General features: G+C 41.3%; 1 protein-coding gene across 3 annotated transcripts in view; it reads left to right on the top strand.

The window, feature by feature from the left end:
• WNK3 (WNK lysine deficient protein kinase 3) overlaps nt 1-22,461 on the top strand; it is a 98,458-nt gene that overhangs the window by 61,143 nt on the left and 14,854 nt on the right. The window contains exons 17-21 of one of the 3 annotated variants that reach the window (XM_075184922.1): nt 80-211; nt 2,785-3,599; nt 5,518-5,611; nt 6,162-6,289; nt 17,767-18,257. In XM_075184922.1, coding sequence (XP_075041023.1) covers nt 80-211; nt 2,785-3,599; nt 5,518-5,611; nt 6,162-6,289; nt 17,767-18,257 — 1,660 coding nt within the window. Of the gene's footprint in view, nt 1-79; nt 212-2,784; nt 3,600-5,517; nt 5,756-6,161; nt 6,290-17,766; nt 18,258-22,461 lie in introns of all 3 variants that reach the window. The other 2 variants (XM_075184921.1, XM_075184920.1) reach the window with 2 other exon arrangements.

Raw genomic sequence — 22,461 nt, 5'->3', positions numbered from 1 at the left:
ATAAAAAGTTCAAAGCACATTTACAGAAGTGTTGTGATTTGGCTAAATTAAAAAAAAAAAACCTGTTCACCTTTTACAGGGGAATCCGGGCCACAGTCCTCACCAGTTGGCCGTTGGAGGTTATTCATTAACCAAACAATAAGAAACCGCGAAGCTCAGTCTCCGTTTGTCACCCAGTCTGCAGTCCCCAAGGTTTCTCCACATGCTACAGGTAGGCCGGCACACGAAAGCTGTGTTTGTTTTTATATTGTAGTATATTGTAGTTCATATGGCACTCAGGACTAGCTGCAACCACTTGAAAACTGCATCTTTCTATTTTGCTTTATATCCTGCACCCAAGTAAATTTCACATTATCTGTTTTATGTTTGGATAGCAAGTTAACAATATATATCTTGCACTACATAGGGAAATTATTGAAAATTAATTTTCCTTATTCCTATTCCTCCCATATCAGATTGTATTTATAAGGATACCAAATGTGTTTTATGTGATACCTAATGATGTTCTAAAGCACAGAAACAATTCTACCGTTCACGTTATTTAGATTCTTATTTCCTCCTTTAGGCAAAGGTATATAGAGTTGACATGGTGTTTAGCACCATCTGCAGGCAGCAGGGAATTTATGTTGATAAGAGAGACACCTTTCCCCCTCCAGTAATATAGATAAGGTTTTCAGGAAAGTTTTGCAAGTTGTGGCTGAGTAAATATTCTTGCCCCCCTCCCCCGACCAAATATATTGCAGTGAGTCTGTCCCCTTTGGCTGAAGGAGAGAAAATGATTTTTCTTTCTTCCTATTTGGGGGTCAGTGCTATCTTGTATATAGAGGCTGCTTCAGGAGTTAGACACTTAATTTGAGATCTGCAGAAATTCAGAAGATCCTCCCCTTCTATATCCCCTCATTAACAGGAACCTCATTTAAAAGAATTGCCCATAGTAGAGTAGTGCACATCTGTACAGTGCTGCTGAAGGCAGCGTTAGTTTGTAAAACTTTATTTTATTCCCTGCTGCCGTTAGAGGCTTGCATTCATAGCAATACTGAGGATCAGGGCGGGTTGAGAGGCGCCTTAACCAACCCCCAGACCTTTTGATAAACAGTCTGCATGATGGGGTTTCTGCCCACCCAGCAGTGCCTGTGTTTTGAGCCCGTCTTTTTCTCTTCCGGGATCAGTTGTCAAAGTCTATTTTGAGCGCATTGCTGTGAGGAGTTATGGAATGAAGTTACATCATAAACCTTATGAAGTCTCTAATCAGAAAGTTCTTCTCCCAGAAAGTCTTCTGGGAGACAGACTAAGTAAATTTTGGAGAGCTTTCTTTTAGTCTCCTTTTGGAGTGGTAGTCCCAGTTCCAGAATAGCAAATGGGGTTGGGTTTTTTCTCCAATATTTTCCTGGTGCAAATACAGGATATGACCTTTCAACCCATCTTAAACTTGAAGTCCCTAAATCATAAATGGAACAGAGCAGGGGAAATGTTTAGCCTTCATGGGCATGAAAGACACATACCTACATGATCTGGGTAGAACATCGGAGTCTTCTCAGATTTCCAGTAGAAAAAAATCTCTATTTTCAATTTTGTACTCTATTTTTCTGCCTGACACATCATCAAAGGTGTTTACAAAATTAATGGTGGTGGTGGCCGCTCGTTAAGATCCAAGGGGGTGACTGTTTCCCTATCGGGACAACCTTATAATTAAAATGGGCTTTTTGCCCCTTCTTCAGGACCCACTTGAAGGTGACAGCCTGTATATTCTGATTCACGAAGACAAGTACTCTTTTCAGTGTAAGGTGTTTAAAAAATTCCACCTAAGTTAGTACATGGCCATTCCAACTATAGAGCAGACTTCTTATTAGATGTGGTTATGGCCCTGAAGATCTTCTTGGATGAGATTTCAGCACTGCATAGGACAGATGACCTATTGGTCCTTATGATACACAAAAGAGGGTTTGGCCAGCAACTAAACTAATTGTCAGATGGATTAGGGATATTATTTTGCGGGCATGTGTCAACATAAGAAAGCTGCTTACAGATAATATCACAGCCAACTCTACCAGATCAGTGAGTGCCTCCTGGGTGGCGTGAAGTTCTCTAGTAGGAAGAGACGACAGTATTTTTGTACTTGGAATAAATCCATTTCTCTGATTCAATTGGGGGATGCTGCTCGCCTAGCCCTTATGCTCTCATTTATTTTGTTTTATGTTTCAAGTGTATGTGTTCCAAAAGGGGATTTATTATCCTTGTTTGTTTGATCCTTTCTATTCTATCGTGTGGCACTTTGTTAATTATTAACTGAGGTTACAGTAGATGCTGGTCTGAGACCTAGTCACTTAATTTACAGTGTCCCCCAATGGAATCTAAAAAAATGGTTTTAACGGAAGTACAAAAATCCTGTATCTACTTACAATAAATCCTCTTTTCCAAGACCAATATGGGAGACAGACCATACAGTCCTGGGGTGTTTCTCTGTGCTTAGATTTGTTATTTTTAAAAGTGTCCTTTTATTTTTATTTGTGTGTTTTTTTGTTTTGTTTTTTTGTGAGTAGGAAAATAAGGGGTCTTTCAGCTTTAATCTATTGCCCTGCTTAGTCACTATATATCTGTTTCTTTATTTTAGCACATACTAATTTCTTACATTAATAAATTAAACCAATGCTGAGTAAGATGAGTGAATTCATTATCTTATGCTCTCTATGGGTTAATAATGTTGTATTTAATGACCTGATAGTGTAATCATTACATAATTGTCAACTTTTTTTCTTCTTTTCTTTCCCCTCCCCCATCAAATAGGACCACATAATGAACCAACAAGCCATAGTCTCTCGGAGGATCCTTATAATTTTAAGGACAGCTGTTCCCTTCAGTCGGAAAGCAGTGTACTCCCTACAACAACAGATTGCAAGGTTTCTACCACAGAAACTGTGCCTCTGACACTTACAGCTCATGTGGAAAATGGTAATGAAATTCTGTCCCCATCTATTAGTAGCACTGCCTCCCCAGTGCAGATGCAGGCAGAGCCTGAGGTCTATGGTAACAATGTAGCGGTAATACCAGAAGGTCAGCAGGCAGGCTTTCACCTATGTAGTGATCAGGATGCGCAAGAAACAAATGATATGGCTCATACAATGGAGCCCATTGGTCAACCAACTTCTAGTCACATGTCTTGTCAAAACATCACAGGTATGTCCCTTGGGCTCACTTTGTCAGACAATGTCACTCTTTCAGATGGAACAATTTTACCACAGACACCAGTTTCAGAATCTTCACTAGGGCACTCTGCTTCAGTTCAGGAATCTGATACTGAAGGGCCTCCTAAAATTGAATTTGTTGACAACCGTATCAAAACCCTGGATGAAAAATTGAGAACCTTATTGTATCAAGACAGCTCTGCCAGTTCCTATGCCGACAGCCAGAAGGAGACTCAGAGTACAGAGTCCCCTCTCTCATCATCTGCTGAGGATACCCTGTCTTGTCCTGCCCCTGATGCAGTGAATGTGAATGACAGCAGTATCCAGGCCACTCCGGAGGAGACAGAACCTATTGATTCACTGGCAGTTAAAGCTCCTGATGCTGTCATTGCGGTGCCTGGTGAATTAACGCCATCTGTAAGTAATACGTGTCTTCAGAGTTTGCCTTTCTGCTGGATACTTGAAAACTAAATTGCATTTGCACTTATTTTGCATAGCACAAATGCTAAATACTTTCCTACCTGGCATTGCCAATACACCTTTTAAATGAATTTAAAATGAAAAAAGTATTGCCCTGACATCCCACTGTAGCTTTATTAAAGGAAACTGTAATGGCCTATTTTCATATAAAGACATCCTATAATGCTTGACACTTCAATACACATCACTTCTCTCCTTCCTATTTCAGTGTGATGCGAAATAGAGACGCTTTATTCCCTGGAAAGGTTAAAACATATGTTTCAAACTCCCATGTGCTGCAAAATATATTCACAAGAGAAATATTAAAAACAGTCTATTTGGGGCATATTCAATTCTTCCGTTCCCGCGCCGCGTAAAAACTATTACCGATATTACGGTAATAGTTAGCTGGATTTCAGCTCGCGGCTCAGGGAGCTGCGAGCTAAAATCCAGCGAGAAAATTACCATATTAACAGGTTTCCGCGTACTATTACCGTAATGACGGTAATAGTGTACGTGCGGCGGGTCCGCCGAGAATTGAATATGCCCCTTTAAGTCTCCTTTTTGTACCATGGTATATGCAGATGTCTTTTCCCAAACCCACCTTATTATTTACTCTTATCAAGTGATAATTGTGTAATACCTTAAGTGCCTCATTTACAGTTAGAAGCAAATTTGCACATAGACAAACCATGTTGTGATTGAATGGAGCAAATGCATTTTTTTCTTTTGCATGCAAAAGTAAATGCCTGCTTCTGCATGTAGCACACACATACTAGGCAGCTTTATTTTAACACTGAAAAAAAGAGTTGTTAAAGCATATTTGCCCACTCTCCTGGAATGTCCGGGAGACTATCGAATTCTGGGTAGGTCTCCTGGGAGAGCAGGCAAGTCCTTCGCATCCTGCGATTTGCGGTGAATCGCGTCATTTTGGCCCTGCAACAAAATGACTATTCCGTTGCAGGGACGGGGTAAAAATTATGCAATTCTCCGTGCCCCGCCACCTTCCACCCTCCCACCACACCCCCTCAACTAGAGAAAATTGGCAAGTATGTAATAAAGTAGGTCCCCCACCCCCTCAGTGTAACAGTATTGATGCTTTTATTAAGGTGCAAAATTTCACCTTCTAGCTACATTTACTTATAACCCTAAATTATTTAAAATAACTTAATGAATCTATTCATATAATTATGTTGACCAATGTGAGGAGGCTTATAAATATATAAATTGCTTTTTAAAAACGAAACTATAATAAAATGTGACACTGATGAAGCAAGAATAAGCCCAAATATATTAGTGATAACATAATTACAAAGTGTGAGTAAACTGTTCTCCCTGTTCTTCCCCCTGCGCTGATATTAGGTAATTTTGTTAATGTTTATATATTTAAGTGTCTATTCTTTCTTTCAATAGTCCTAATTTATTACAGTGTTGGTATATTACACATACACACCTAAATATATGCGCACACACACACTTATATAAATTTTAACGTCTCATTACCATTTATTTGCTATTTTAGAACAGTGCAAGCCTTTTCCCTGCATTACTTATTTATATTGCCCCCCTTCCTCTGCTTTTGCTTAAGTTTTGGAAATACGACATTGTTCTAGTTTCTTTTATTTATTGTTACACAAACAATAGGATCTGTCTAAGAAAGAAGTCTTTTCTGACATCCTTTAGATTTGTGCAAATAGGGAGCTAATACCTCAAACACTTTGATACTACTCCTTTGGCAGAGTGTGGGAGGATGGTTAGTGGGTGCTTAGAGGAAAAAATGCTGTCAAAAATTGCTCTTTAATTGTAATAGCAGTCTCTTCAAATAAATTAGTTTTTTTGTTTTTTGTTTTTGCTTCTTTTATTTGACCTTCTCCAGGAAAGCTCTGAAGAGGCCTGGCATCCTGGAAGCTCTTCTCATGCCTGCACCAAGCGCACTATGGGCCCTGGAACCGCGCATCTACAGACAGGAGGTGGATATTTTGGCCTAAGCTTTACTTGTCCTAGTCTCAAAAACCCTATTAGCAAGAAACCGTGGGCTCGCAAATTAAAAAGCTGGGCCTGCAGGTTGCGGCATTCCAACAGCTTATTCAAGAGGTCAAGAGTCCGCCAAGGTAGTGTTGCTTACAGTTAGGCCCCTACCATAGGAAACATCCCTTTTGGTTATTTCCGTACGTATATATTTCTTTTTAGTGAGTTATATTTTATTTCGTTTTTATTCATCCTCAGAATTGTTCCCTCACGTCTCCTGCTCCCTCACTCTTGCCGTTTTTGTGTTTGTCTAGCTGTGTCTTAAAAGGCACGTTGTAAGAGCTTTGGACTTCATTGCTTCTTGTCTTCCATGTTGTACCACTAGTTTTTGCCTGAGCATGGCAACATGTACTTTAGCTGGAAGCCCGCACGCACTGTTGTGTTCCTCTGCCCCCTTCTCCTTCACTTTTGTAGCAGGATATCAGGCCATAACCTTGTGTCCGTTTTACAGAATCCACTAAGATGGTCTTATTTTTTTCATGTCTCACTTAGCTGACGACGATGGCACGAGACGGGAAGTACATGATTCCACACAAAGAGTGGTAGAAGCACTGGCCGAATGTGCCATGTCTGAGGTCACCTCATCTGGAACCAGTGCCTTTAAACGTGGACGCTTTCAGGTTTGTGTCTGTCTGAAACTTGCTGTATTTTGTTTCTTGGATTTTATAACTATTGCATAGTAAAAGGGATTCTGCAACTGTGTTCAGTACACTTGCATTATTTTTGATCCTTCTTTTTTCTTCTAAGTTTTGGGTGAGTTTCTTTCCATTTGAGGACACAAACGTCATGGGCTATGTCTAGGAAGCAGTGCATTTAAAAATCAAACTTCCCTGCAAGTGCCACCATGGACCTACTTTAATTACATTGTTTCTATTTTTTATTTCTAGTTTTGTTCACGTCCAGAAATCCCGATTCATTGTTTGCATTGTGCTATATAACTTCCCTGTCATCTACCTCATCCTTCAAGTAGCCATGCTCCCTAGGGCCCTGAAGAGTATTATAGGAGGAGAGGGAGTCCATGATGATGGAAGCTCCTATGTGGAGACTTCCAATGCAATTATATCTTCTATCTCAAGGCCCGTTCATGCATCTAAATTTAGTACGGCCAGCTGTAATGTGGTGGCTATACTAAAAGCTAAGGGTCTCTCAGACAGTGTGATGCAGCCCATGCTGAGGACCAGGAAGCTAGTCTCTGCCAGGAACTACCATAGGGCCTTGAAGACCACCCTTTCCTGGTGCGAGCAAAGTGTGCTCCCTACAGCTGCCTTTATATCCTCATATTCACCTTTTTACAGGGGGGATTGCATCAGGACTCAGGCCAAAATGCCAGCTTTGTCTGGTAAAACACAGACAAAGCTGTCCCTGAGCCTGAGGTCCAAATGTTTCTTCAGGGAATGCTGCATGTACAGCTTCCCTATTTCTCTCCATTGGTCCCTTGGGATGTTACAACATCCACCCTTTGAGCCCTTGCAGTCCATGGATTTAAAATATTTGTCCTGTAAGACTGCTTTCCTCCTGTCCTCCTTTCCTGGTGTTCCATGAGGAGAGGGTGATTCTCAGGAAGAAACCTACGTTCCAGCAGAAGGTTGTTACACCTGAACCAGGTAATTGTGGTTCCAGCTTTTTGTTAATATAAGTATGAGGCAGGGAATAGCTTGTTAGATGAGCTTTACCTGGTACGCGTATTCAGAGGGCCAAGGAGCTCTGAACATCTCTTGGTCCTGTATGATGCGGTGAAGAGAGGCTTGCCTGCCTCCAAACAATCATTCTGCAGATGGATTAAGACTATAAACAGTCAGGCTTACAACAGATAGGTTGACTGCTCATTCTACCTGCTCTGTTGGTACCTCCTTTGCAGTGTGGCTGGGTGTTTAAACTGAACAGCTGTGCAGGACAGACACATGGTGGTCAGTGCACACTTTCGCAAAAGATGTTTCTTTTGCTTGCAAGTTTCTGCACACTGTTTAGGAGCATTCCCTCCCTTATGGGCAGCTTTGGGGCATCCCCATTTTTCTACTGTGTCCCCCATAGCATGTTAGGGAAAATTGGATTGATGTACTTAATCACCATCATCATTTATTTATATAGCACCACTAATTCTGCAGCGCTGTACAGAGAATTTGTCACTCACATCAGTCCCTGCCCCCATTGGAGCTTACAGTCTAAATTCCCTAACACACAGACAGACAGAAACACAGGCTAGGGTTAATTTGATAGCAATTAGCCTATTGGTATGTTTTTGGAGTGTAGGAGAAAACCGTATCACCCGGAGGAAACCCACGCAAACACAGGGAGAACATACAAACTCCTCACAGATAAGGACATGGTTGGGAATTGAACTCATGACCCCAGTGCTGAGGCAGAAGTGCTAACCACTTAAACCACCATGCTGCCCTTATCTTAAGAAAGAAAAAAAGGGGCGCAGTTTCCAACAATGTTATTTATTATTCCATTGAAACGCAATATATCGAAAACAAATAAAATATGAGTTGATACTCAGTAAATCCAACTGCACTACAAGCGCAGTGGTAAAACTCTTGATAACAAATATTATTCACTAATTTGCATTCTCATTATTATACTCCTATACCTCGGAGGTTAGATTAACTAACAATTGGATACATCCAGAGATGGTAATAATACATGTAGATATCCGCTGCAGTGGATAAAATACTGGGAATCTTATATCATAGATGAATAATAGGCAGTCTTATCTAAAGGCATAAATGAATGAATTTCCTTAGATTCACCAAATGTTCAGCGGCCCAATCGGCCTGTAGATAAACGCTGAAACAGTTTGGAGCAAGTGGATGTCCTCTGTCATAAATCGGAAGTAAGCAGTCTTACGATCAAAGAAAAAGACGCTATCCTGGTCTTACCGTGTAGTCAACGGCCAAGTGTGATTGAAATAAACATACAGTCCAACTGCATCAGCAGTAACAGATGATTTGTGTTGAATAATTACACACTCTTCATGGCCCGTATAGACATCTGTACGGAGACAATAACCATGTAGATCCGCTTTATCAACTTAGTCCGCTTTATCAACTTAGTCCACTTACTTGAATTGCAGCTGAATACCCCGGGGTATAGATAAAGAATGCTAGACTTAATGTGTTAGTAGAGTCAGATGAAGATATCCTGACACGTTTCTCCGCGTCAGTCACGGTTTCATCAGAGGAGTATTGCTAATGATTTTCCACATGCCATTTAAAACCGGCCCGAGTGTCACATGACAGCTTATTAACGATTGGAATCATTATCTCCTGATTGGCCGGATGGTGTCATGTGACACTCGGGCCGGTTTTAAATGGAGGGATTTTTAAAGTCTATCTACACCGTAGCAGGTACATCATTCAGACCTATGTTTTCATTGGCATGTGTTCCCAAAGCTATTGAAATATGGGCTGACCAATTAGCAGCGGGTCTGCAAAATTCGGAATTGCTCCCCCTTGCCCTGCATCTCAAAGAGGGTTCCGGATACTTATACGAGGCCGCCCAGAATGCAGCCTCCATTTCTTCATCTATGTCTGCAACCGCAGTAGCGGCCAGGAGATCCTTATGGCTCAGGTCCTGTGATGCAGACACGAAATCAAAAAAGTCGTTATTCAGGGGTAGTGTTATTCGGCCCTGAACTGGACAGCATAATTTGCCAGGCCATAGGAGGCAAAAGCAGCTTCCTCTCAATAAATGCCCCAAAACCTAGGACACTGAGGTTTGGTTGATTTAGACAGTCCTTTTGTGGGGGCTCCGCTGGCCGGGGCCAGACACACACAGACCAAGAACTTTTGCCTCTAAAGGACAATCGTATAGAGGTAGGTCTTCCTCCTCCACGAAACGTCCGTCACCCAAGCTTCCAGAAAAACAGTCTACTGCGGGAGTGGGTGGATGTCTGCTACTGGTCAGAGATCAGTGGGCAGCATCCTCTGAAGACCGGTTGATTCAGTGGATCATGACGAGAGGATACATGATGGACCTATCAGGTCGGGCACCTTGTTGGTTCTTCGCAAACCAGCTTACCCCGCGACCCTCGAAAGAAAGAGGCGATGTTTACATGTGTTGCCTAGAACACCAGAAAGGACAGGGGTTCTACTCCAATCTCTTTTTGGACCCAAAGCTGGACAGCTCGTTCTGACATGTTCTAATTCCAAAGCAGTTAAACCGGCACCTATGGGTGGTCAGGTTTTGAATGGAATCCCTCAGGTCAGTCATCAATGGACTGGATCCAGATCAATTCATGGAGTCTATAGACATTATGAATACCTAACTTCACATACCTATCTGGAAGGCTTATCACGCCCTTCTCAGATTCACAGTGGGGACCGTCTCACTACCAATTCAGAGCTCTCCCATTTGGCCTTTCGAAAGCACCAAGAGTGTTTACAAAAATAATGGCAATAATGGTGGCCTGTCTTCATTCCAGAGGAGTGCAAATAGTGTCCTTTCTGGACGATCTGCTCATAAAAGACTCCTCAGCTCTCCTTTTGAAATCAGCACCTGGTCCTCACTATCAGGACCCTGGGGACGCACAGATGGCTCATAAATCGAGAAAAGTCACAATTGATTCCGTGCCAGAAAATTACTTTTTCTGGGACTAATCATGGACACATGGATTTCTTTCCGGAGGACAAATCTCAATCCCTGAGGAACCCGATGGCTCAGGTTATGACCTGCCCGCAGACTGTCGGTCCACTTGTGCACGTGTCTATTAGGAAAGATAGTATCAACTTTCGACACCATTCCATGGTCGGCTGCACTTGTGCTGCTTCCAATGGGGACCACTTCAAGAAGTGGTCAGGATCCCATCTGAGATTAGCGAGACTACTGATACAATTGTCACCAGAGGCGAAGACTTCCCGACAATGCAACGGCAGTGTCTTATGTCAACAGAAAAGGAGGCACCAGGAGCGTGGGTGCAATGAGGGTGGCTGCTCAGATCTTGACCTGGGCAGAGAACCACGTTCCCGCTATATCAGCAATTTTTATCCCAGGAATCCAAAACTGGGATTCGGACTTTCTCAGTTTGCATCATCATCATCATCACCATTTATTTATATAGCGCCACTGATTCCGCAGCGCTGTACAGAGAACCCATTCACATCAGTCCCTGCCCCATTGGAGCTTACAGTCTAAATTCCCTAACACACACAGACAGAGAGAGAGACTAGGGTCAATTTTGATAGCAGCCAATTAACCTACCAGTATGTTTTTGGAGTGTGGGATGAAACCCACGCAAACACGTGGAGAACATACAAACTCCACACAGATAAGGCCATGGTTGGGAATTGAACTCGTGACCCCAGCGCTGTGAGGCAGAAGTGCTAACCACTTAGCCACCGTGCTGCCTATGCGATATTGCCAGGCAAGTGGTCGCTCCATCCTGAGAGGTCTTCCAGTCTCTGGTCCTACAATTGGGAATCCCGGACCTGGACTTAATGGCATTGTGTCACAAAAGGAAGGTACCTCCGTTTTGCTCTGGAGCAAGAGACCCCTTGGCTGTGGTCATCGACGTAATGACGATGCCATTGGACTTCATGTTGGCATACCTGTTTCCTCCCATTCCTATGATTCCCAGAGTCCTTCGACGAGTGAAGCAAGGGGGACTCCAGTCACACTAGTGGCTCCAGCTTGACCAAGGCGAGTTTGGTACGCAGAAATTCTGGGGCTAGAGGTAGGTCCGGGTCTGAAATTACCTCTTCGAGAAGACCTTCTTCGGCAAGGACCATTCACACATCAGGAATTGCCTCGGCTCAGTTTAATGGCATGGCTGTTGAGGCCAACTTGTAGAGGTTCATAGAGTTCTCTCCACAAGTAGTGAACACCCTCCTTCGGGCTAGAAAACCAGTTTCGGCTTATATTTACCACTGCATCTGGAAAACCTACATCAGATGGTGTGAGAGCTGACCATACCACATGGCTGCCTTTCGTCTCCCGGGGTTTTGATTTTTGTCCAGGATGTCTTGGGTGCAGGCCTTAGTCTAGATTCACTGAAAGTACAAATATCAGCCCTTTCAGTATATTTTCACCTGCGCTTGGCAGACATTCCGGAAGTCAGGTTCTTCTTGCAAGGAGTCCTACATATCCAGCCTCCATATGTTTCTCCAACGGCCCCCTAGGATCTTAACCTGGTGCTTAATATACTTCAAGGGCCTCCTTTTGAACCATTAAGCACTGCAGAATTAAGGTTCTTGACAATAAAATGGTATTTCTACAAGCTATTGCATCGGCTCGTAAAGTTTCCAAATTGGCTGATCTCATGTCGTGAACCATATCTTATCTTTCACAATGATAGGGCTGTTCTTGGAACAGTTCCCGATTTCCTACCAAAGGTAGTGTGCAGCTTTCATGTGAACCAGGAAATAGTGGTTCCGGTATTTAAGGGTGGCCCACAGTTTTCAGGGACAGGTTCCATGGAGTTTCTGGATGTGGTCAGGGCTCCAAGAATTTGTCTGGAGGACACCAAAGATTTACCGCACGGATCCTTTATTTGTTTTGTTTGACTCTAAATTGGCCGGCTTCTGAGCAATTGATTGCTAGGTGGCTTACGTCTACTATTAAGCAGGCTTATGTCAGCGCTAACAGACCTGTGCCAGATCGTATTGTGGCCCATTCTACCTTTCAGTGGGGGCGTCCTGGGCTGCACGAAATGGGGTCTCAGCTGACCAGTTATGCAAAGCAGCCGAACAGTCCTCGGTCCATACTTTTACCAAATTTTATCAATTCAATGTATGTTTCGTCAACAGACGCTGCTTTTAGCAGTAGTGCTCTACGTGCCGGGCTGTCAGAGCGGTCCCTCCCTAAAGGGGTCTGCTTTAAAACATCCCCATGGTATAAGTGACCCCAGATAGGATGAAAGAGAAAAGAGGATTTTTATACTTACGATAAATTCGTTTCTCTGATTCCATCTATGGGACACTGCGTTCCCTCCCTTCTGCTCTTCTGCTGTGTGGTTTCTGGTTGGTTGACTCCCCTTCCTTGGGGCTTTATACTTGGACTGAAGAGGCTACAGGGGGTTCCAGAGGGGAGGGGTTTGTCAGCTCTGATACACTAACAAAGTTAACCTGTTAAATGCCAACTCCACCTCCACTCTCACAGCCCATGGCAGCAGTGTCCCCAGATGGAATCAGAGGAGCAGATTTATCGTAAGTCTAAAAATCCTCTCTTTTTTTGTGTTTGCCTATCACAAAGTTACCAGATAGGGATAGATTCCATGACAAGGCCCTGGAACTTCCATTTTTGATATGGCTTTCCCACATTTCCTCGTATAACGTACACTGTGGAAGATCAGGAAGGAAGCAGTGGAAGTGACCGCTATCCTCCCATTTTGGCCTCAGTGGCTGTTATTTGCAATAGCCTTGGAAATGCTTCTAGAGCAGTGTTGGACAACCTGGCACACATGCGCATTCCTGTAACTTTGTAAATGGCCGCACATTACCCTTAATCTTGGTAATAAGTTAAAACAATACAAATCAAACAGACACCTATCTGTAATAACATATCAGCAGGCATTTTAAAGTGTTAAAAGCTATAATAAACCATCATCATCAACATTTATTTATATAGTGCCAGCAAATTCCGTAGCGCTTTACAATTGGGAACAAACATTGAGAAGACAATACTGGGTAATAGATACAGACAGAGAGGTAAGAGAACCCTGCTCGAAAGCTTACAATCTGACAATATAGCAAAAGGAGCTGGCGGCCGCAGTTTAATGCTCGGGGTGCCGCATGTGGCCCATCACTGTTCTACCAATTCTACTGGGCCTCCTACATCAGAGAGCAGTTCTGCACCTGAACCTGAGTACACTCTACTAGATGGGGTGTAAATTGAGTGGGGTATTGCTTAGCAACAAAGGAGCTTCTAGCTAAGCAATTGAATTACAATTATAAGCCAGAAAACTGAGTCCATCAATAATATACTAGAGAATTTGGAATAACATTTGTCTTCTCGTGCAAAAAGAGATCAAATTAAACCAATAGCAGAATCACCTCACAAGTACTGTATTTCTTGCATGAAGAATTAAAGAGAGATTTTGCAACAGTTTTTGAATATTTTTAGGATAATATAGCCCTCTGGACAAATCCAACTTTCCTACCTTGAGTAGTATATGATTTACATCATGAATCGGGAAAATAAAGAGGAGAAATGCTTGTACACTGGATGTGATGAGATAAATCTCCATACATCTCCATACATCTCCATACATCTCCATACATCTCCATACATCTCCATACATCTCCATACATCTTCAGAGAACAAAAAAAAAATTAAGTGTAAAAAACTTTTTGTACTAACTATAGGTACACGACAAACGGAATCAAAGGATACCTTCTGAAAATAGGTTTGAGAAGTCATCATGCAGGAATAAAAAGGGATAAGTCTCGAATAGCCTCACATTCGTAGGGTGCATTCATTGAGTGGTGGCAACCTCTTGGGTGAGAAGTGTTCATGTCTCAACATGTGACATTTTCAATTTGGCCTTCAGTCCACACCTTTATAAGGCATTATAGGTTGGATGTGACAGCAGGGAATAATCAGTTTGGAAGGAAGATGCTTCAGACTATAGATCCATAAATTTCTTGCTGCGGTCGTTAGGGTGTACTTGTTGTTGTCCCACCCTATGTTACTACAGCTTTGGTAGACATCCTGTAGGGCTGTCAGGTAGTCCGAAGAGGAAATAAACAAGTTATGTTAACCTGTTTATTTAATTTCCAATAGATTGTAAGCTTGCAAGCAGGGCTCTTACCTCTGTGTCTGTCTGTATTACTTATTGTTTTATTACTGTGTTTGTCCCCAATTATAAAGCGCTAAGGTATTTGCTGGTGCTATATCAATAAATAAGGGATTTCCTTGAAAAACTCCTTGGCAGCATCAATAGTCCCACCCTTGTTTATTATATCTTTTAGAAGCAGCTTGGGAAGTTACTCAGACACAGAGGAAGAGCTGTACCCTATATACACTCAGAAGTGTTTTCTTTCCCTTTCTCTGTTCATCTGATTAGAGAATTGACCGATTTTATTAGGGCTGCCATGTTGTCCTTCGAGGAAACCGTTTTCTTGTATCTCAAAGAAGGGAGGAAAAGTTGATGAAGTAAATCTGATACCACCTGCCAGCCAGGGACTAAGGGATTTCATGTCCTGCTCAAAAGGGAAATCCGGATTTCTTCAGAGTCTGGCTAAAAAGATAAAAGCGTAGGATTTAGCACTTGATAGCCATAGATGTCTATGGAGCCAGAGGAAAGATCTGGGAACTTTTTGCTCCTATACTTGGCCAAACCTTAGAGGATGAAGGGGCATTTCACTGCACACACTGGTCGATTTGTGATAATTTCTGTAAAGTCTGTGATGTTCCGGCCCCACCCCTGAGTAGAATGCTGCAGTATGAACATTGCATTACCCAGATAAAGAATGATACGATGTGCTGCAGTAATTTAAAAATTTGGGGCAATTTTGGAATGGGAGAGTTTGTAACAAAGAAACCTAGGTGCAATGTTTATTTTTAGAGTCAATATGGCTGATCTACAACATGAATTACTTAGAATTGAGGTAAGTTTTGATAAGTGGAGAATAGTTGACTTGAAAAAGATGGCGATAATGGAGGCTCTCAGGTATTTAGGCTTACCATCTAAAAGCAAAATGTGCTTCTAGATTAGTTTTTATAGGTGCTGGGATGTAAAAATCTAACATCTCTCTCTCGCCCATGTTAATTTTGTATCCGGAGAGCGCATATAGGGATATTTTCTGTATCGAGGTTAAGGAGCAGACATGCGCATTTAATGGGTTTTAATGACCAGCTGTTCGATCGGTACTTCAAACATTAAGGGTAAGAACGGGGCCTGTCTAAATCCGTTCAAAATCTTGATGGCCCTCAAGTTACCGCCGTTTACAGAAATAGGTGCGGAAGGATTACAGTACGGAGACGCCGTCTACAAATATGCATTGCTGATACGACATGAAACATAAATGACCAGGATATCGGACCAACCGAATATTCAGGGTCAAGGACCATGAGAATAGTGGGACGCTTTTGTTTATGTACATTCTGTCAATTGTTTGTCCGGTCTTGTTTGAGGCCTGGCAGAATGGGACAAAGCCGACTTTGTTCAGGAGAAACATTGAGGGAACGGTATGTTTGAGATGTGTAGCTAGGATTTTCGCAATGATTTTTAATAACGAATAGGGCTTGGAATTGTCACAATACTGGCCCTCGTAGTAGCGGAGCTAATTGCTGCCCCACCCCGAGAAGGTGTTAAAGGTTTTACTGTATCGAAAACTAATGGAGCCTTCAAGTGTTGGGTATTTGGATAGCTCAAGGCCGGTATTGTAGGGGACCTGCTATCCCCAAACAATAACCAACTGAGGGAAAGATATAAATACAACCACACATATTGGACTAGGAGCATGTACGCTGGCAAGTTTTTTTATGGTATTGGGTTGTGGGGCGATCATTGTATGGTGTTGAGACATGTTTCAATGTTTAATAGTCTGCACGGTTTTCTCTGTGGAGATCTCTTCATTAAGTACTGCTAGGCAGTTTTGAGAGATTTTGGGTAGGTATTTCGGTGAATCCATCCATATCTGGTGGGGTCTAATGAGTTTGAGAGATTATACAATGCCTTGTAAAAAATCGCAGAAATTTCCCTTCTTTATTGGGGCCGTGGAGCAATTTTATGTTCTGAACACTTTTATGAAACTCTGCAACATTTTTTGCCGGAACTTGTTGGCCACCATAGAATCGGATCTGACCGCTTTGTCAATAAAACGTTGTTGTAGCTTCTTAAGAGTAGAAGCTGCTTTCTCTCAATCTGTCATTGGAACCCAATGTAATGGAATCTCATACTTGAGAAGTATTGATGAGGCAGCCACGAACAGGTGACAAAACACTACAATAGCTTGCATAGTTACTTTATGTATCTATTTAGCTATTTAATTATTCATTTTCATGTTTTCTTTATTTTTAACATTTCATTATGTAACATGGTTTAACCACAGTATAATGTAACTCATTTCATTAATGTCTGTCTTTTCTTTTATATCTATTGGGTTTTTATCAATTATTGTATCTCTAATTTCCCATTATTATTCTTTTATTCATATCTACATTGTGGGAAAATATATCAAACAAAACTGTATTTAACATTTTTAATTTTTCTTTATAAATCTTTTTTTGTGTTAAATTTATTTACGCTTTCCTCATTTACATCCATTACTTTTATTTTATTTTTATTTTTTATTTTACTATTTACTCCTATACATTTTTGTTCATTGACCAACTTCCAAGTAATTATTTGTTCACTGAAAAGACTTATAGCAAGTCATTAATAGTTTAACACATCTAACCCATTTCAATTTATTATATTCACGGATTTCATCCCTTACAAAAATATTCACATCTTCATTACCTTTTGTATGTCTTATGATTTGTTAATGATTTCATATGTAAATTCTGTGCCTTATCTTTATCTTTCCTCTATGCTAAAATGGTCTACTAACATCTGAATGCTGTGTGGGTGCAGTTATGATTTCCCTATAACTTTCAGGTATTCAAATACAGTGCACCTAGTGCTTGTGGGTTAATGCTTTAAGCCGCGCTATCATCTACTGAATTTTGTTTCAGTAACGCGCTGCTACCTGCAGCTGTTTTCCCGGGCTCTGCCGGTTCACCGAATTGCAATTCAGTGCCGTCCACCACTGTAAAATGGAAGTAGAAATGTTGAGCGGCAGGTTCTTGAACTCCAACCCCCTCAGGGTTTCAGTTCAGCCTTGAGAGGAGGGAGCCCTAGGAAAAACTGCTCCATGTAGCAGCCCCAGGGGCTCTGGCTAGGGGTAGGAGCACAGTAGTTGGGTTTTTTCAGTAAGTGCTAATGTTGACACTGGAAAGTTTGAAGCACCCGTTATATTGTCATGAAGCGAGCAGTGCTATTGAATTGAAGTAATTTTCAACAGTTTATACTGAATAATTTGCATTATGGCTTTATGGGTTTGTCATGGATTTGGTCTTCTTCTGATAACTTGTGTGTGTATATATACAAACTGAATACAATAATATCTTAATTTTCTATTTACATCATTCTTTTCATCTTTTTTCCTATTTGCAGGTTATTACCGTTCCACAGCAAGAGCAATCCCCTGCTGCTGAACCTGCCAGTGTTCCTCCCACATCCCTGACATCAGAGAAACCCTTTTCTACAGAAGAAACAGAATCCGCTGCTACCAGAGCTGAGGAGACGCTACAGTCTGCCGGCACAGCATGCGAGACCGATGCGTCTTCTCTAACCCCTGACCTGGAACTTGAAGAAACCTCTGCCACTGGCAGCAGTGCTCCATCTAATGCAGCACTGTGGATGAAAGATGTCAAGAAGCAAAGCAATGTTGCAAAGCAGCCCAGTAGTGACTCTGAAATGTCTGCAACTCCTGGCAAAGACTGTGAATTTACAGTGCGAGAGGCTGGACCAAACTCTCAAGGGGAGGTCTTTTCCCAAAAGCAGAACTCCCTAATCTATTCTCCATCCTCGCCTATGAGCAGCGATGATGAGTCAGAATTGGAAGACGAGGACTTGAAGGTGGAACTGCAGAAACTTCGGGAGAAGTTAGTGTATTTTCATTATTTTCATCTTCGTGTGTCGGGATAAACACCACTAGTCAATTTCCTATGTGATCAGAATGATCCTTTTATTATATACAAGTTTTTAATGTAAAAATATTCAAAATATATTTATTTTGTAGCCATCAAACGGTCATTCTGTCTTTAAGCCACCCAGAAAGTGGCAGTTTATATGGCTTTAAAATAATTTGCTTATATATATATTATGCACATGTGCAGTACATTATATGCTTCAGCTTCCAATAACTACACATATTATGTTTGTCTGGAACATTTGACACCAGCTTGTAATAAGGCCATCCAGTTGACATTACAGCGAATAGGTTAAGAGATATATGAAAAGATTTAATACAAATACTTTTTTGAGACATAATTTCTTTCAATTCTAAAATATGAGCGCAACTGTAAACATATATGTAATTAACACCTTTCAGTTGGTTTAAAATGTTTTTAAAAACTAGACCCATGTCCTAAAGTTAGGATCCATGGAGCAGCCAAAGTTGCCGTTGTAGTAAAAAACAACCATGTGGAATGACGCACATTTCTCCATTTTGAAGTCCTAAAAAATCAAACCTATATGGAAAAAGGAGATTTTTACTGGCAGAAGTAGCTGTTTGAGTAGTATTACATATGTAGCTGTTGCCCACCTTGTTTTGTGATTTTATTTTATTTATTTTGTTTTTTGTTTTTTTTGTTGTTTTTTTTTTTACAATATGATTTATCTCCTTCAACCAGCTTTTACACCACTAGCCCTGGCAGTCACTTACAGTAGATTTGGAGAGGGTAACGAGAATGGTTTCATTTGGTTCCTGCCTCGATTATCACAACATGCAATGTTCAAAGTGAACACTAGGTGCTATTTCCCAAGTCCTGGCTATCACATGAAAGGTTTGAAGAGACCTTTAAACGATCTCCTCTGCCTGCTACATTTATTAGATCCATGTAATGGATGCATTGTACCATATGTTAAAAGTAATCAAATAAAAATGTGAAAAGATAAGTTTATATTCCCAGATATTTCAGTCCTTCAAAAATAAAATATATTTTACATGCCTGTACTCAGGAGGTTTGGCTTAAATATATTTTTATTCCAATTTGCTGCCAAATTCGACCCCTTTCTATTTAGAAAAATAATTTAAATAATAAATTAGCCATTCTTAATGAAAAGGACCCTCAACTAATGCTTGTGAATCATTATTCTTGGTGAGGCTTGAGGATAGGTTTGGATCCATGTTTGAAAACGTTAGCGTTTATGGAGATACTTGCATCCTCCATTTCTAGCGATAGCCGCTTACTTTATTAGCATTATAACATACTCTGTTGTTTTTGCCCGGAGCAGCACTGAAAAGGATCCATCCCTGCTTATTGGGTTTTCAATGCATGGCTCTGGATGGTGAGAGCACAAAGAGTTCTTCTTCCTGTTGTTATTTAAGGTGCCTCCGTGCTCTGTGTCACTGATCAGTGGGGAAAATAGAGCATACATGAAACCGGGACATACAAGGTAGACTAAATAAAAACAGAAGGTAGTTTTGTTCTGCTCTTGAGTGCTTACAATTTATTGGGGAAAGCGTAGAACAGAGACAAGAGGATCAAGTGCAGTGGATGTAAGGCTTTTGACACTGTCCCACGTCGCAGACTGTTTAATAAACTCGCAAGCTTGGGATTGGATTCTAATATGGTTGAATGGATAAGATCTTGGTTGCAGGATAGAAAACAGTTATAGTAAATTGAGTGCATTCACAGGAGGGAAAGGTTACCAGTGGAGTACCCCAAGGATCTGTACTTGGACCAGTGCTTTTTAATATCTTTTTTTTTTTTTTTTTTTTTGGTGACATTGCAAATGGTATTGAAGTGAACGTATGTCTTTTTGCAGATGACACAAAGATATGCAACAGGGTAGACACACCAGGAGGGGTAAAACAAATGATTGATGATCTAGGTGGTTTAGAAGAATGGCCGAGAAAGTGGCAACTACAGTTTAATGCCAAAAAATAAAAAATCATGAACTTGGGTCTCAAAAACCCAAAGGCTAAATACAGTATTAATGGCACTATAATGGAAACTACTGAGGAGGAAAGAGATCTAGGAGTCACTATTTATGGTGACTTAAATGCAGGTAAGCAATGTAACAATGCAATGAGAAAGGCAAGTCAGATGCTTGGTTACATAAGGAGAAGAATCAGTAGCAGAAAGAAAGAAGTAATAATACCACTGTATAGGTCATTGGTACGGCCTCATCTAGAATACTGTGTCCAGTTCTGGAGGTCATATCTCCAGAAGGATATAAATACTGTACATTTGAGACTGTACTAAGAAGAACTAAAATAATGGATGGCCTAAAGCACAAAACTTACCTGGATAGACTAAAAGATCTTAATATGTATAGTTAGAGCAGAGAAGGGAAAGGGTTTATAATAGAAACTTTCAAATATATCAAGGGTTTTAACAAGGTGCAGGAGAGAAACATTTTTCATAGGAAGAGAAGTATAAGAACACGAGGACATGCACCGAGACTGGAGGGAAGTAGGTTCAGAGGAAAAACTACTTCACAGAAAGGTCAGAAGTGGAATAGCCTCCCATCAGAGGTGGTAGGGGCTAATACTGTAGAGCAATTTAAACATTCTTGGGATAGACCTAAGGATATCCTTACAAAGAATAAGGGATCAAATAGGCTTTGAGGTTACTTTACGTTAAAAATTGGTCAGACTAGATGGGCCAAGCGGTTCTTATCTGCTGTCAAATTCTATGTTTCTAAGTGGGACTCGAATGGAGATTAGGGTAGGCTATAGTAAAGAGGTGGGTTTTCATAGCTCTTAAAGAATTAAAGGCTGTGGGAGAGTCATGATCGAAAATTCCATAAATGTGTAGCGTCTTGTAGGTAGGAGTAAGAGGTGATTATCAGAGGCGAGGAGCAGGTCAGAGGCAGTTCTAAGGAGGAATAATGAGTGTATTTTTGAGATGTTAAAGGGGCGGCGGTTATGAGGGTGAGCAATTTTAATTTGATTCTGGAGAGCAGATATTTGCAGAGTGGTGTGGCAGATGTTGAGCTGCAAGGGAAGATCAGACTTTCCACAGCATTTAGAATAGATTAAACTGGCGACAGATGCGTGAGGAAAATGCTTGATGTTGTCATGTCTGCATGTATTTTGTCTATCTTGTATGTCCCTCTTTAATGTATGTACTGTTTTCCGCACTGTACGGTGTTGCAGAGCACTGTAACGCTTTACAAATCTACGATAATAAGCGTATCTGTGTCATGAAGGGTGTGCAGAAGAAGAGGGTGATCAACAGTGTTGAAAGTAGCCGGTTCAAGCTGATGAGTTTAGAATTGTACTGTGCCTTTCCTTAGGTTTGACCTGTCTTGTTCCCTTACCGCTAAGTTCTGTAAGCTGGACATTGTTGACTCTTATTCCTCTACTACAGAATTTAATTACAACTCAAGCTAAGGAGCACAGAAGCTTCAGCCTACACTGGCTGTTTGTTACCTTTCCATGGAGGTGACCACTGTAAAGGCTGCATTTGCCCCTTTCTGGCTGACTGGCTTTACTGGATGGTGTTAGCCCATGCCAGATCTTGGTTGCCCATCTCTGTTCCCCATTGGTCAAATACTACTGGGCTTCCTTATTATGCATTTGGAAACGTACCACCTTCCCTGCTGATCAATGATGATATACTATGGGAGAAGCTGTACTGCGCTTCATAACTATGCCAGTCTGAGGATGATTGGAGGGGAGTAGGGATCACTTTTGGGGGGTTCACCTTGGGCGTCTGCACTTTTGATGTGTGGGTTTGGTATTGTGGCGGTTTCAGTCTTTTCGGGTGTTTTCAGGTGTTCCGTTTCCTGTAGATTTGATCTTTTGTGTGGGTTCTGCCATGGCGCAACTTCTGGTACTGTGGTCTTCTTGTTTATTGGTGTTTGGTTGTGTCCTTTTTCTCCATACTGTTGTGCCTGTAGGGGTAGAAAAATGGGTGAGGTGCTGGAGAGAGGCAGGGAACACATGTAAACAAGACAATATGCTAATTGCTGCTGTTTTGCAGCCAGTGGTTAAAGCACTTTGCGGTTTAATTATCGTAGCTTTTTTCCTTATCTGTTTATAGCTCTTTTGGTTTGTATAATGTTTGTTTTTAGGGGTTGTTTTTGGTATAACTCAGTGATTTATAGCTCTGTGGGTTATAGCTCGGTGGTTTG

Source organism: Mixophyes fleayi, chromosome 9 (genome assembly GCF_038048845.1).
Source record: "Mixophyes fleayi isolate aMixFle1 chromosome 9, aMixFle1.hap1, whole genome shotgun sequence".
NCBI lineage: Eukaryota > Metazoa > Chordata > Amphibia > Anura > Limnodynastidae > Mixophyes > Mixophyes fleayi.
The sequence above is the reverse complement of the archived record's forward strand: the minus strand, read 5'-3'. Positions and strand labels throughout refer to the sequence as shown.